Source organism: Halichoerus grypus, chromosome X, assembly GCF_964656455.1.
Source record: "Halichoerus grypus chromosome X, mHalGry1.hap1.1, whole genome shotgun sequence".
Taxonomy (NCBI): Eukaryota; Metazoa; Chordata; class Mammalia; order Carnivora; family Phocidae; genus Halichoerus; species Halichoerus grypus.
This window is the reverse complement of record NC_135727.1, coordinates 29,696,244-29,708,922: the sequence shown is the minus strand read 5'-3', so window position 1 is coordinate 29,708,922 and position 12,679 is coordinate 29,696,244. Positions and strand designations below refer to the sequence as shown.

At 39.0% G+C, this 12,679-nt stretch overlaps 1 protein-coding gene across 1 annotated transcript; it reads right to left on the bottom strand.

The window, feature by feature from the left end:
- Positions 1–7,918: 7,918 nt before the first annotated feature.
- C1GALT1C1 (C1GALT1 specific chaperone 1) lies at positions 7,919–11,528 on the bottom strand. The gene is made up of 2 exons (XM_078065430.1): positions 11,332–11,528; positions 7,919–9,295 (listed from the first exon to the last, which is right to left on the bottom strand). The coding sequence occupies exon 2, from the start codon at positions 9,288–9,290 to the stop codon at positions 8,334–8,336; it is 957 nt and encodes a 318-aa protein (XP_077921556.1). The 5' UTR covers positions 9,291–9,295; positions 11,332–11,528; the 3' UTR covers positions 7,919–8,333.
- Positions 11,529–12,679: the final 1,151 nt, after the last annotated feature.

Genomic DNA, 12,679 nt, shown 5'->3' with positions numbered 1-12,679 from the left:
CAATAAGTATTTTACTTTTTTGTTGTTCATGAGAATAATGTAGCAGTCATATATTAATGGGAATATGAAATGAATGTATGCCCAAACAAAATGTGGTAAATATTTTAACTTTGTTTATCTAGGTTCCTTAATTTTGAGAATCTCTCTCTCAAGGCTCTTCACGAAACTCAAAATGTTCCAATTTCTAAAGGAGTATCCACTAGAACTGACTTATAATGAAAGGAAAAAAATGAAAATGTATGCATCCTATGTCAATATAACCATCACTTCTGAGGTCTCAAGCAATCAGAAACTTACTCAAGTAAGAATTAGGCCATTAAAATATATTTGGAAAGCCCTTCAGAACACTTATGTTTAGAATGTTACTAGTTGTGTTAAGGCAGTAAAAATTAGATTAAATATAATTGTTCTTAATATCCCAGTCTCTCAGCAATAGTTCCTAAAGAAGTTATGCCTGTCAACATGGAGACTGATGCATGTAAATGTATACTTTGTATTATATGTTTTTATATTTTGTATGTATACTTTATTATACTTTTTATAGCAGGTAAAAGAATGAGTACACATAATGAACTATAACACTAATTTGTTTAATATTGTATTAAAACTAATTAAGTACTTGTAAAGGACTACAACTCCATCAGAACAGGAGTGAATAATGTGATTGAGAACCAGTTTTTAATCTGTGTTGAGACTATTAAGCATGCAGGTTGGTTCGTTGATTGGTTGGTTTGCTTAAGAGGCTGGCCTCCTGGAGAATATAATTTATGTATGGGAAAACATACAGGAGATGATTCACTGGAATTCTCCTAGTAATATCCTGTTCATCCAAACTACTTAGTACTATTAATTTTTGTCTCCTGGAGTGAAAAATGAAAGGACACCAAATTTTATCCTTGAACACTTTGAGAAATAAAAGATCAATTAGTGAAATAATTTCTAATTAAAATCCTAATTGTTAACAGAGAATGACATGCTTCATTATTGTTCAATTCTAATTAAATGGGTTATCTTACACATTTTAAAATCTTTTTAAAAGTAAAACAAATTATGATTTCCACATCCTATTTTTTATTGCTCTTGTTCCATTCCTCAATTTTAAAGTACTTTAATTTCAGCTAATATGTGAATAGAGGGAACTTTTGGGGTATAATCATTCACTCCCTTCAGGTTCATTGTAAGTGTTCCCAGAACTCTACCATAGGGGGAAATAACTCTAAATTTAAAAGATGCACAGATTAGTTTTCTTTCCTTCTAATTTTAATTTTTTATCACAGGACATGATTGTGAATGATAACTGTGAACTTTCATTTAATCTGTGGTGAAATAAGTAATTTCTATTGATCTTCACAAGCATGTGAGCAAAAGACTGTTTTAATAAGCAATAAATCATGTAAGCACTCGCTTGGAGGAAGTGCCATTTCTCCAAACATATGCCTTGAAAACAAATCAAATTCAGTTCCCTTTTTGCCTTGGGGAAAGCCATATTGGGGAGACTTTTGAGGTCGGGCAATCTGTTTTTATTCTTCCCACTTTCTATTTCAAAAGGGGACACTGTCTTTGTCACCAAATGCTGGGGTTGTCCTTCTATGCTGATGCATGATGAAACCCTGAGGCTTGGAAACTTGCACACTAATGAGATGATTTTGTGATGAAACTGCATGTTGGATTGATACTGCCCGTGAATGAGCTTAAATTTGAGACAACTTTTAAAAGGAGCAGCGCACTTTCTTCTAGTTTTGCTTCCCTATCAGCAGGGCTTGAAATGTCTGTTTCTGCATACAGATGTCTTACCAATAATTTTTCTCATGATCTGAAAGATTTTGTATGTACTTCTTGGTCTGGATTCTGTTTTCATCGGGTCTAATGCTGATGAACTCATTTTGTAAAGCCAAAATTCACTGTTCCCTTAGACATCTGGACTAGATTGGGCAGGATGAGGAGGATGGGAGGAGAGTCCTTTTCGCCCTGTAGGCTCTGGAAGGTTTCTTGGAGAGTTGACTTATCCAGGATTAGGAAAAAGTACGCTTTTGCCTGACTAAGATATTTCTAAAAGTTGCTTGTGTAAGCATTTTGGATTTCAGAAAGTTCAACCTGAAATGTATGTGAATATAGAGTAGAAACAGTTTCACTTAGTGGGATAACCACTGTCTCTAGCCCATCAAGTTAATGTGTCTCCTAAATGCTTTCCAAAAGTACAGGACTAGAAAATATTTTTCACTGGCAATGCTTTATTCTGTTTTAAAAATAGTAGGGGCTAAAAGTCTAGTAAAAACTCGGACACTTATACTGTACTGATTTTATATTGTGACTTACAAGGTACAAATTTTGTATTTTGTAAAATATTTTGAAAGAAGTCTACAAAGTAATTCCCCTTTCTTGCTCCCAAATGTGGAAGTCTGAGAGAAGGCACATGGCCCCATGAGTTTCTGGGTGTTGTCAAACCCAATTCTCTCTGAACTACCAAATGCCCAGATACATTTACTGGGAATGCAGGAGTCTCATTTAAGCTGTGGTTTTTGCCTATGTAAAGAGAAACATCTTGATTAAAGTGTGAGGAGAGAGAAACCATACCGATTTGGGCAGTTTGGGCTCAATAATGTCTAATTTGCTGTGAAAGGGGAACTTGCTCTAAGTTAATGTTCTTAAAAGCAACTTCTGAACTTCTCCTAAAGAAGTATTTACTTTATAAAAAAGCTGTTTGAGGAAGAGCTGTTTTATTGCATGGCACAGATTAAATGTACAGATGTTATCTTAAAACTTAAGGAGTTCCCTTATGAATTTGAATATTCAATACCAGCTGTTATTCACGTCAACATTTTAATATTTTACCATCTAGGTATTTAATAAAAGGGATTGGTGCATATTTAGCTGTGTAAAGTGTTAGTTAAACTTGTTCAGGTGGCTGAGAAGGAGAGGGAGATAACATTCCCGGAGCACCTACTATATGCACAAGCTCTACTTCCAGTATCTTGCTTCATCTTTAGTATGATTCCATGAGGTAAATTTTAATTCTCATTTACAAATGAGGAAACTAAGGCACCTGAGGGGTTATATAATTTTCCTGAAGATACATACAGAATTGAGATTTGGACCTAGGTCTGACTGCAAACCCTGTTTTGCAGAAAGTCTCCCTACACATTTCAAAAAATAACCTCAGCCCACAGTCGTATCGCCATCTTTATTTCTGGGTTATTGGAGAGGAGTCTAAGTTGGCCACGCCTCTGATCCACAGTGGGAAAATAGAAGGAGGATTTGAATGTGGTTAAGAATGGGCTGCTTGCACAGGGCTTATTTGTGCTTCTGAGGGAATGTTTTCCTGCTTCCCTCTTCATCAGTGGGGTATATGGAGAGAATCTTTTGAAACTGGACTCAGTCCTGAGGGCTGAACTTTTTCTATTAGTCACCTTCAAGCCAGGTGACTTGTGACCATTTAAAGGTTATGCCATTTAGGAGCCTTGGCTGATAACGCCATTTAGAAAAGGATATAAGGGGGAGAGTTAGTTAAATGGGGGAGATTATAGGGTATAATGTGCAAGGGCAGGGCTAGCAGCTGCTTTGTGACTATCAATATATCCAAAAGATAAATGGGGGAAAGGAGTAGTGAATATTAAAACTAATGACAGGAGCAGTTTGGTTCAGTTATAATCTAAGGAGAAAAGCTGAGGGGTCTAATCTATGTATTGCTCCAGATGCAGTGATTGAATTTTCAGAAAGAAGATCCAGTGATTTAATTTTCAGAAGGAAGGTCTAGTGATTAGACTCATGCAAGGAGATGGCCTGGGGCCTGCTAAAAGTCAGGTTGCAATTTCCATAGCATTCAAGACAACCAGAATAATAAAGAGGACTTTTAGAAGGAACTTAAAGTTTTCTCCCATTTCACATATTAGCCTTGGGGTGGGGGGTGGGGGTCTTAACATTTCTGAAGTTGGTTAGACCTGTGCTGTAACTCTAAAATACATACTGGATTTCAAAGACTTAAATAAAAAAGTAATGTAAACTATCACATTATTTTTTTTCTGCTGATTACATGTTGAACTGACAATACTTTGGATATACTGGGTAAAATAAAATACTAAAAGTAATTACACCTGTGTCTTTACCTTTTTAATATGGCTACTAGAAAATTTAAAACAACACATGCGGCTCACCTATTTCTGTTGGATGGCACTGGAGTGGAGACTGGGCAGTAGTCCCTGAAGCTTCCCTCTAGTGGCGAGTGCCTTAGAGATGTAAATATGGAAAAGATTCCCAACGCCAGTATTCACTCTTCCATCAAGCAAGGACCAGCCTTTCCCTTTTCCCGTCAGATCATATGGAGCTGGTGTTTTGACTATTAGAACATCCCCGTTTATTCAACACTTTGAGTGCCTATGTGGATGTCTCCTAGTCACTCACTAGATCAAAGCATTCCATTTTTTAAAAAAAATGCAAGCCCATCCCATTCAGGACATCCTTATTCCATCACTCCCATCCATCCATGCATCCCGTGAAAATCTTGAGTCTTATTTTTAGGTCCTGCTCTTCCTGTTAAGGCTTTTGCCAAATTGCCAAAGCAATAGCCTAATCAAATGTGGCCGTTCTTGCATGGAATCAGTGAAAACAACCAAGGAAATGAGAATTATGTGGGTTAAAATATATAGCATTTATCAAATTGAGGACTTTTTAACGCAAAAGGACCACCATATTCTAATAATAAACTATAGCTTGTTCTATTGCTCATGCAGAGCTTTCATGAAGTGATTGTTTTGACTCCCTGTACGAATTGTATGAGTTTGGGCTCCTTTTGCTTTCACAAAATACCAGGCCTAGTGTTGAGCTCATAGATAATCAATTTATACAAGGAATATTATAGAATACAGGTGCCATACGAATAAATTTGGATTTATCTTTTTAAAAAAATTTAAGTAGTCTCCACACCCAACGTGGGGCTCAAACTCACGACCCCAAGATCAAGAGTCTTACGCTCCTCCTACTGAGCCAGCCAGGAACCCCAGAAGTGGATTTATCTTTATTTTAAAAAAATTATGGTAGAGGCCCCAGATATATACCATCATTTCATACTTTCCAAACAAGTAATTTTCCCATTGCTCTTTAAATATTTTATCCTTGATGATACTAGAATTATTGAGTGATTATTTTTTAATGAAACTTTGGGGGACTCCTTTGTGGGGAGGTTGGCAAACATTTCTGAATTTCTTTGTATGCCAAAAAAGCGCTAAACTTCTCCAAACACAATGCTCTTCACATAACCACTCAAACCTTCACTGAATTCATCATTCCAAGTCAGCTGGCACTAAAAGGAACACAATATTCTTAACAAATGAAGGGGAAATTAGTGGTACGTCATCACTAGACTCTGTACTGTCAGTAAATTTCCTAATACAGGTGTGCCCTGCTTTAAGAAAGCTCAGTAGATGGGTTTAAATGCATTACAGAAAAATCTGGCCATTATAAATCAGAATGGATACACAACCTTATAGCTACATAAAAAAAAAAGCCAAGGGGTCTAATCTATATTTTCCTCCAAACCCAATGTTTTAATTTTGAGAAGGAAGATCTAGTGATTAAATTCACACAAGGAGATGGCCTAGGGCCTGTGAAAAGTCAGGTTGCAGTTTCCACTGCATTCAAGATATGCAGAAAAATAAAAACTTTTAGAAGAAATTTAAAATTTTCTTTTTTAAAAAAATAATTTTTTTTTATTTATTTGAGAGAAAGATAGAGCTACAAGCTGGGGTGGGGGGGGAGGCAGAGGGAGAGGGAGAAGCAGATTCCCCATGAGCAGGGAGCCTGACGTGGGGCTCAATCCCAGGACCCTGGGATCATGACCTGAGCCGAAGGCAGCCGCTTAACTGACTGAGCCACCCAGGCACCCCTAAATTTTCTTTCACATCTCATCCAGTGGATCTCACACTTCTGGAACTGGTTAGACCTGTGTTGTCCAATGTGGTAGTCACTAGCCATTTGTAAAATATATTCACAACCATGATTAATTTCCATTAACCTCCACTCTTTGCAATTCTGTCCCCAGTAACAGAGTGAGGTTAGGGTTACAGTTTTTGGCTACTGAATGCACAGTGACCAAATCTGTAACCAGGACCCCAATAGTACTATTTTCTGTATTACTGAATCAGATTTTATCTACAAGACTGGGTACAAATTAATTCAAAGAGACAGCATATTAAGACAAGTAATTTTATAAAGGAATACTTGTGTATAAAAATACAACCAAGAGCATCAATTTGGTTCATTAAAAATTTTTTTAAAGATTTTATTGGGGCGCCTGGGTGGCTCAGTTGTTGGGCATCTGCCTTCGGCTCGGGTCATGATCCCAGGGTCCTGGGATCGAGCCCAACATTGGGCTCCCGGCTCGGCAGGGAGCCTGCTTCTCCCTCTCCCACTCCCCTGCTTATGTTCCCTCTCTCACTGTGTCTCTCTCTGTCAAATAAATAATAAAATCTTAAAAATAAATAAAATATTTATCTGAGAGAGCATGAGCAGGGGGTGGGGGAGGGGCAGAGGGAGAGGAACAAGCAGACTCCCTGCTGAGTGGGGAGCCTGACAGAGGGCTAGATCCCAGGACCTCAGGGTTGAAGCAGACGCTTAACTGACTGAGCCACCCAGCTGCCCCTTAAAAAAATTTAATCTCTACACCCAATGTGGGACTCAAACTCACAACTCCAAGATCAAGTTACTTGCTCTACCAAGTGAGCCAGCCAGGCACCTCTGAAGAGCATCAATTTGGTTTAAAAAACAATTTTTACCTTAGCACCCACCAGGAAATCAAACAATGGAATGCATTCTCTGATATATTTATTACAATTATACCTCGATACACTAATGTAATTGGTTGTGATAAATGCATAGTTCTTTAAAATATATTGTTGTTGGGGCAAGGTGACACTTATAAATTGGGTGTCACATTCAGGGAGATGCTGTTTATCATTGTACTTACACTGACCATGACCTGATCTGTATTAGTTGCATTTGAGACCACGTATTAGAGTGCTTGATAAAAAGGTTTTATTATTTTTTAAAATTAATAATGCTTCATTTTAGCCAAAAGCCCCACTAAGGAAAACCAGATAAATTTTTAAAAAGCGCTTTATGCACTGATGATCAATAATTTGAAGCCTGAGGCCCTCTTGAGGAAATTCTCTTTTTGGTTTGCAAAAGCTGTGGGAGACCATTAACAGCATGAGGCCAGTTACAGGAAATAGTGATCTTTAAAATGTCATGGTCTCACACCCTATGGGGGGGGCTTATGGATCTGACTTAATAGAGCATGTGCAGGCCCAATTATAGGACAAATCAGCAGCAAGTATTTCACACATTTATAAGCACAAGAGCTATTGTACTCACCCCCGGATAAAGCTTCTGGGCAGGCACTGAAATTAGGCAAATGGTATGGTAATCCAAGGTGAATGGTGAGGTTAAGGCCTCCACACCCCAAACCATTGGATATGATGCAACTATGAATATGGGAAAAATCTCAGAATTTGAACAGGTAAACAAAGACCAGACTCCACTCAGGTAAGTGAAACTGCCAGACTATCAAAACAAGTTCTTGAAAGGAGACTTCCACAGAACTCATTTGCCTAGCAGAAGTAAAGAAATCTCAACTGATAATAGATTCTTCATAGTGACCACTCCAATTTCAGTGTCTGCACAGAGAAGTAGAGAGTTAGACAACTTGTGTATGCTGAGGAATGCCACTAAATTAGCTCCTGGGAGAATTATTAACTTTTATAGGTAATTTTCACTTTTTCTCTCAGGGACAGAATTCAACTTTCACTTTAACATTAGTTGGGAACTAATTTCCTTTGTTGCTTGGTTGTGTATTTTGAGAAAGCAAATCCATGGGCACTTGCAGAGGCTTAGAACATATACCAGCATTACAAGTAATGGAAACACATAACTGAAAGTTTTACTTTAATCACAAATTCACAACTAGAGATTTTATTTGCATATCTTAGAAAGCTAAAAAGACATGTTAAATTTTTTAACCGATCAGCAAAAATATGTGCCACAGATTCATAATTTAGGATTTATCACATAAATATAATATTTATAAATATATCTTTTATTTGCAAAATTATCATTCTTAAAACATTTCTTTCCAACATGTTTGAAATTTTCACGTGTTTTAAGGAAAAAAACCCCACCCTCTTTAAAAATGTACCACTAAACTTTAATGTGCAACTATACCAGTGCCACCAAACTAAAAAAGAAAAAGAAACATACTGTTGTGTTGGATATGTAGTTGTTACTACAAATAGTGACAATACCTGTCCTAGACGGTGATCATATACATGTTTTTCTTTCACTTCTCAGTCATTGTCAGAACCATTTGGAGGTAAGAAAACCAATGCATCGTGGAAAATATGCCCAAATGCCCTAAGACGGTATACCCCATACATCATCACATGCATCTGATTAGGAGTCAGTCCATTAAAAGTAACAGCCGTATCTGAACAGCATCCTTCAACCACAAGGTTGGGGTGATTAGTCATTGCCTCTTTAATAAAAAGCCCAATGGATTTGGTATTAAATACATCTTTTCCTTCAGAATCTTCTGCATTTTCTGCAAACACTCCAGCATATTTCAGGCAGACTGCTAGCTGCTTATCTTCAGATATCTTCCAAATCATCCCTCCCTGTTCAGGACACTTTTCGGGGATACCGAGGAGGCTGTTAAGTCTTTTCATTGATTCTATACTTAAGACGATGCCTCCTTCTACACTCACATATTCAAGGTCTCCAGATTTTATAGTGTGGCCTAGATAGAAAGGTTGTGATGGATCCTTTTTTAACAAAAAATACTTTAAGTTTTCAATAATAGCAAACGTAGTGGGGCGTGCAAGGAAGAACCAGTTGTATTGGTCTCTATATTTATCAAAGGCATATTTGTAAGCTTTCCTCATCATTAGCCACATGTCATCTGTTTCCATGTTAATTGACTCAAACACTTTAACATTTTCAGAACTGAAGAACTCTGCTTTGTCACAGTGTTTGGTCCAAGTCTCCCTCACTGCAGCCCAAAGACTCACATCTTTGGGTTTTACAAGGATGATACAGTATACCCGAAAGCTCTTACTGAGCTCCATACGTTCATCCTCTGAAATTTTCAAGATATCTTCTTTATTAGGCGCTTGCAGGTGATGATGCTCATGCTGGTGCATTCTATTTCCATGACCAATCCTAACGTGTCCTAGCATAGTGATCAAGGCACAGAAAATGCTTCCGAGCATCACACCCTTCAAAAATGAACTGCTTTCAGAAAGCATTTTTCCTATAAAAAAAGAAAAAGATCCTTAGGATACTTAATAGAAAAGGATTAGTCTAGCAATTTGATTTGGTATACCTTATATACTTACATTTTGCTCTTAACATTAAAATAAAGTTCCCAAGTTTGAAATCAAGTTAGTTGCATAGAGTACCAATACCAAGAGGTCTAAGGATCTTTAGCTTCCAATGGTATCTGATCACTGTTCTGTATAAACTGGAACTTTACAACACCTCTATGCACTAGAACTTTCTGGGAGGCCATTCTGCACTTCATCTATTAATTAACTAAATAATAAATCAAAACATTAACCCTAGAAACCAATGTTACAGAGGTTGTCAGTCCATCATTCTCTGAAGGAATTTCATTTCAAAGCTTGCATTTATATTATTTAAATACTTCCATAGATGTAAATGGACTTTACATCAAAACCTTAAATTGAACAGATAAAACCACCTACAATTAGCAAATCACCAATGGTATCTGTGCTGGCATTTCTGTTCTCAACCTAGTGCTTTATTTAACTGATGGCTGCTGTCTTTAGGTGTTTGAGTGCATCCACAGCAAATTTCTTGAGATTGATACCGTACATGTTAATATTACTTTCATTCCTAAGACTAAATGGTTTCCAGTACAGTATCCCAACCAACTAATGTTAATAAAAGCCCATAATGAAAATAGTTAAATTATTTGGATGAGAACTGACACAATATAGGCGTATCTGGGGAACCATTAATGAACATTTTTATTTCCTCCAAAGGCATTTTCTTATTCTTTGGGGAAGTAAAAAGGGAAAAGTCTACACTTTGATTTCAATTAGAAATTGAAAGAAAAGCCAACCTTAAGTACAACTGTTGAGATTTCCCAATCTCCTCTGTATCTCCACAAGGAATGTTCTACTGAGCTACTTAGATTTTTCCCTTTGTCTCTTAAAAGTTGAAAGAAACCTCAGAAGCTACCTAATATCATTTCTCTCATTTTACAGATAGGGAAAGAGAGGGTCCACAGAGGTTAAGTAACTGACCCAAAGTCACACAGTCAGTGGTAGAACTGAACCAGAAATCAGATCTCCTGATATCAGTGTAATGCTCTTTCTATTACAGAATAATGATCTGAAGAGTGCTTCTACTCATATTGTTGAAAATTTAATAGATGAGTTACCGAATAACCTTGTTTTCCTACAAATGAAAAAAAAATGTGGGATCTGTTAATCATAATTGACATTTTGCACCCATCTTACCATCCTGCTATAAAGAAACCACCCCTTGGTCTTCTTGTAGAGGAAATAGACTTTGACTTCTATTAGAAGGCCAAGGTGTGGAATAGCTTGGCAGAATAATTCCTGAGTGTGGGTGGAGTGGGCAAAGAGGCAGGATGGTTTTCCTGTGTCACTCACAGAACTTGGTACAGAAGGAAAAGAGAACTAATAGGAAACAAGCTCTGTTTAATATCGGAATTACTAGATGCACTTTAAAAGTAATTTATATAGGACTTTGATTATTTCTGGCCCACATATGGTAATTCACACGTGTCTCCTAGCTTGAGAATAGCATGTCAGAATTCTTCCTGATGGGGATATTACTCATGGATCATATGCATAAATTACTCTTTTTCCATCGGAGGGGGGGGCAAAAAATTGTAACACTGGAGTTGTACATGATAGGATATTTGGTGCAGAGGAGAGGGAAACTTAAAACTGCACATGGGCACAAATGAGGCAAAAACTACCACAGTGGTTTCTGCGATGGCATCTTTTTAGAAGGTGAAGGTAGTTAGGTGGAGTATGGAAGAGGAGAACGAAATGGAGAACAAAAATGAGAGGGAGGACGTGGTCACCTCAAAACCCCATTGAGGGGCCAAGGCAGCGCCTCTACGCAGGCGACTCTCACTCTCCCCCACTACCGCTCCCACTGCACCTGCCCGGGTACCCCGCGTGAAGCCTGCTGGGACTGGGCCAAAGCCCAGGCCTTCCCCCAGGAGAGGGGTGGGGTCGGTCCGCTCCCGGGTCGGCTCAGGGTGCGGGCCGAGGCCCCAGCACTCACCCGCATCTAGAACGGCTCAAAGGCGGGAAAGCGCAGCCGCGCACGGCTTTCCTCTCACGTTCGCGCGCCACCCGGTTACGCTCCTGGTCGGGCTGCTCTAGATGCAGGGGGTGTCCTCTCGTTGGTTTCACTAAAGGCGGGGAGGGCCAGGAAGTGAACGCCGCGACCGCGCGGGCAGCGGGGAGGAGCCGTCGGCCCGTGCTGACGTCGGAAGGGCCCGCACGCACGCCGCGCTCCCTTATTCCCCGCCTCCTGCTGAGTTCAGAGAAGCGCGTCTTGCTGGCGTGACCCGCGCGCTTTCCTGTACCCAATGGGAGGCGTGCGTGCGTACGACCCGCTGACACCTCCCACCTCTTCACCTTCTCGGCGTGGAAACCGCGAGAGCGAGGTAGAGCATTACGGCTTGCAGCGCTTGTGTCACGTTTCCCAGTAGTTTCTCTAACGTGCTACTGCATCGTTGCATCCTCATATCGATGAGGAGGCTGCGCCACCCAGTATTCCTGGGCTGGGACCAAAATGCAAGCCACTGAAACATTCCTCGAATTATGAGGGCAAGGATTTTCTATGGTTGTTGGAATGGCATCTGAAGTCCCACTGACTGGAATGCAATCCTGTCTTCACCGCGTCCTTTGGTATGCTGGGAAAGTTACTTCACCTCGTTATGCCTCAGTTCCCTCCTTTGTAAAGTACAGAAAATATCACGGTAGTGCTTATAGGAGATAAATGAGAGTGCATAGGACTCCATTAGTAAAAGACCAAGCACAGAGTAAGCATTCATTAAATGTTGGCTGTTATTATTATTCATCCCTATATCACTAGCACCTAGCCTGTGCCAGCAAGCAGTAGACAGTACATACTTTTGGAATTAATGAAGGTTAGAGCTACAGATGAGGACCCCAGGACCAGAAAGGAAAGGAACTTCTTAAAGGCCACACGGTAATTAATGTTGGAAGTGGGACTAGAATCCAGGTTTCCTAATTACAAGTGCAGAACTCTCTGTTAAACACGTGATCTTTTTAAAATTCTTTTTTTTTTGTGTGGTAGCGAGGTGTTTTTTGTTTTTTGTTTTTTTTTGCTAAAAAATACAAATTTCCCCAAATATTTAAAATGTACTGTCACTAGGTTCCATCCAAATAACACTGAGTGGTGACTTTCTTCGGGCCTGAATTCTTAAAGATAAATGTTTGAGTATTGACAGTGACCCAGTTTAAGTAGACTGAAGGTTTCGGGAAGCACTGAAACAATGAACAAATAGATTTTAGCCAATTACTATCCTGGCAGCACTATGCTAAATTCTGGAGTTAGAGGGGTGAGCAAAATTGGCCCCCTGCCTTCATGGAGTTCTCAG

What these genes read in the sequence shown, in the direction of transcription:
- C1GALT1C1 (XM_078065430.1), bottom strand. Translation starts at nt 9,290, where the DNA reads ATGCTTTCTGAAAGCAGTTCATTTTTGAAGGGTGTGATGCTCGGAAGC.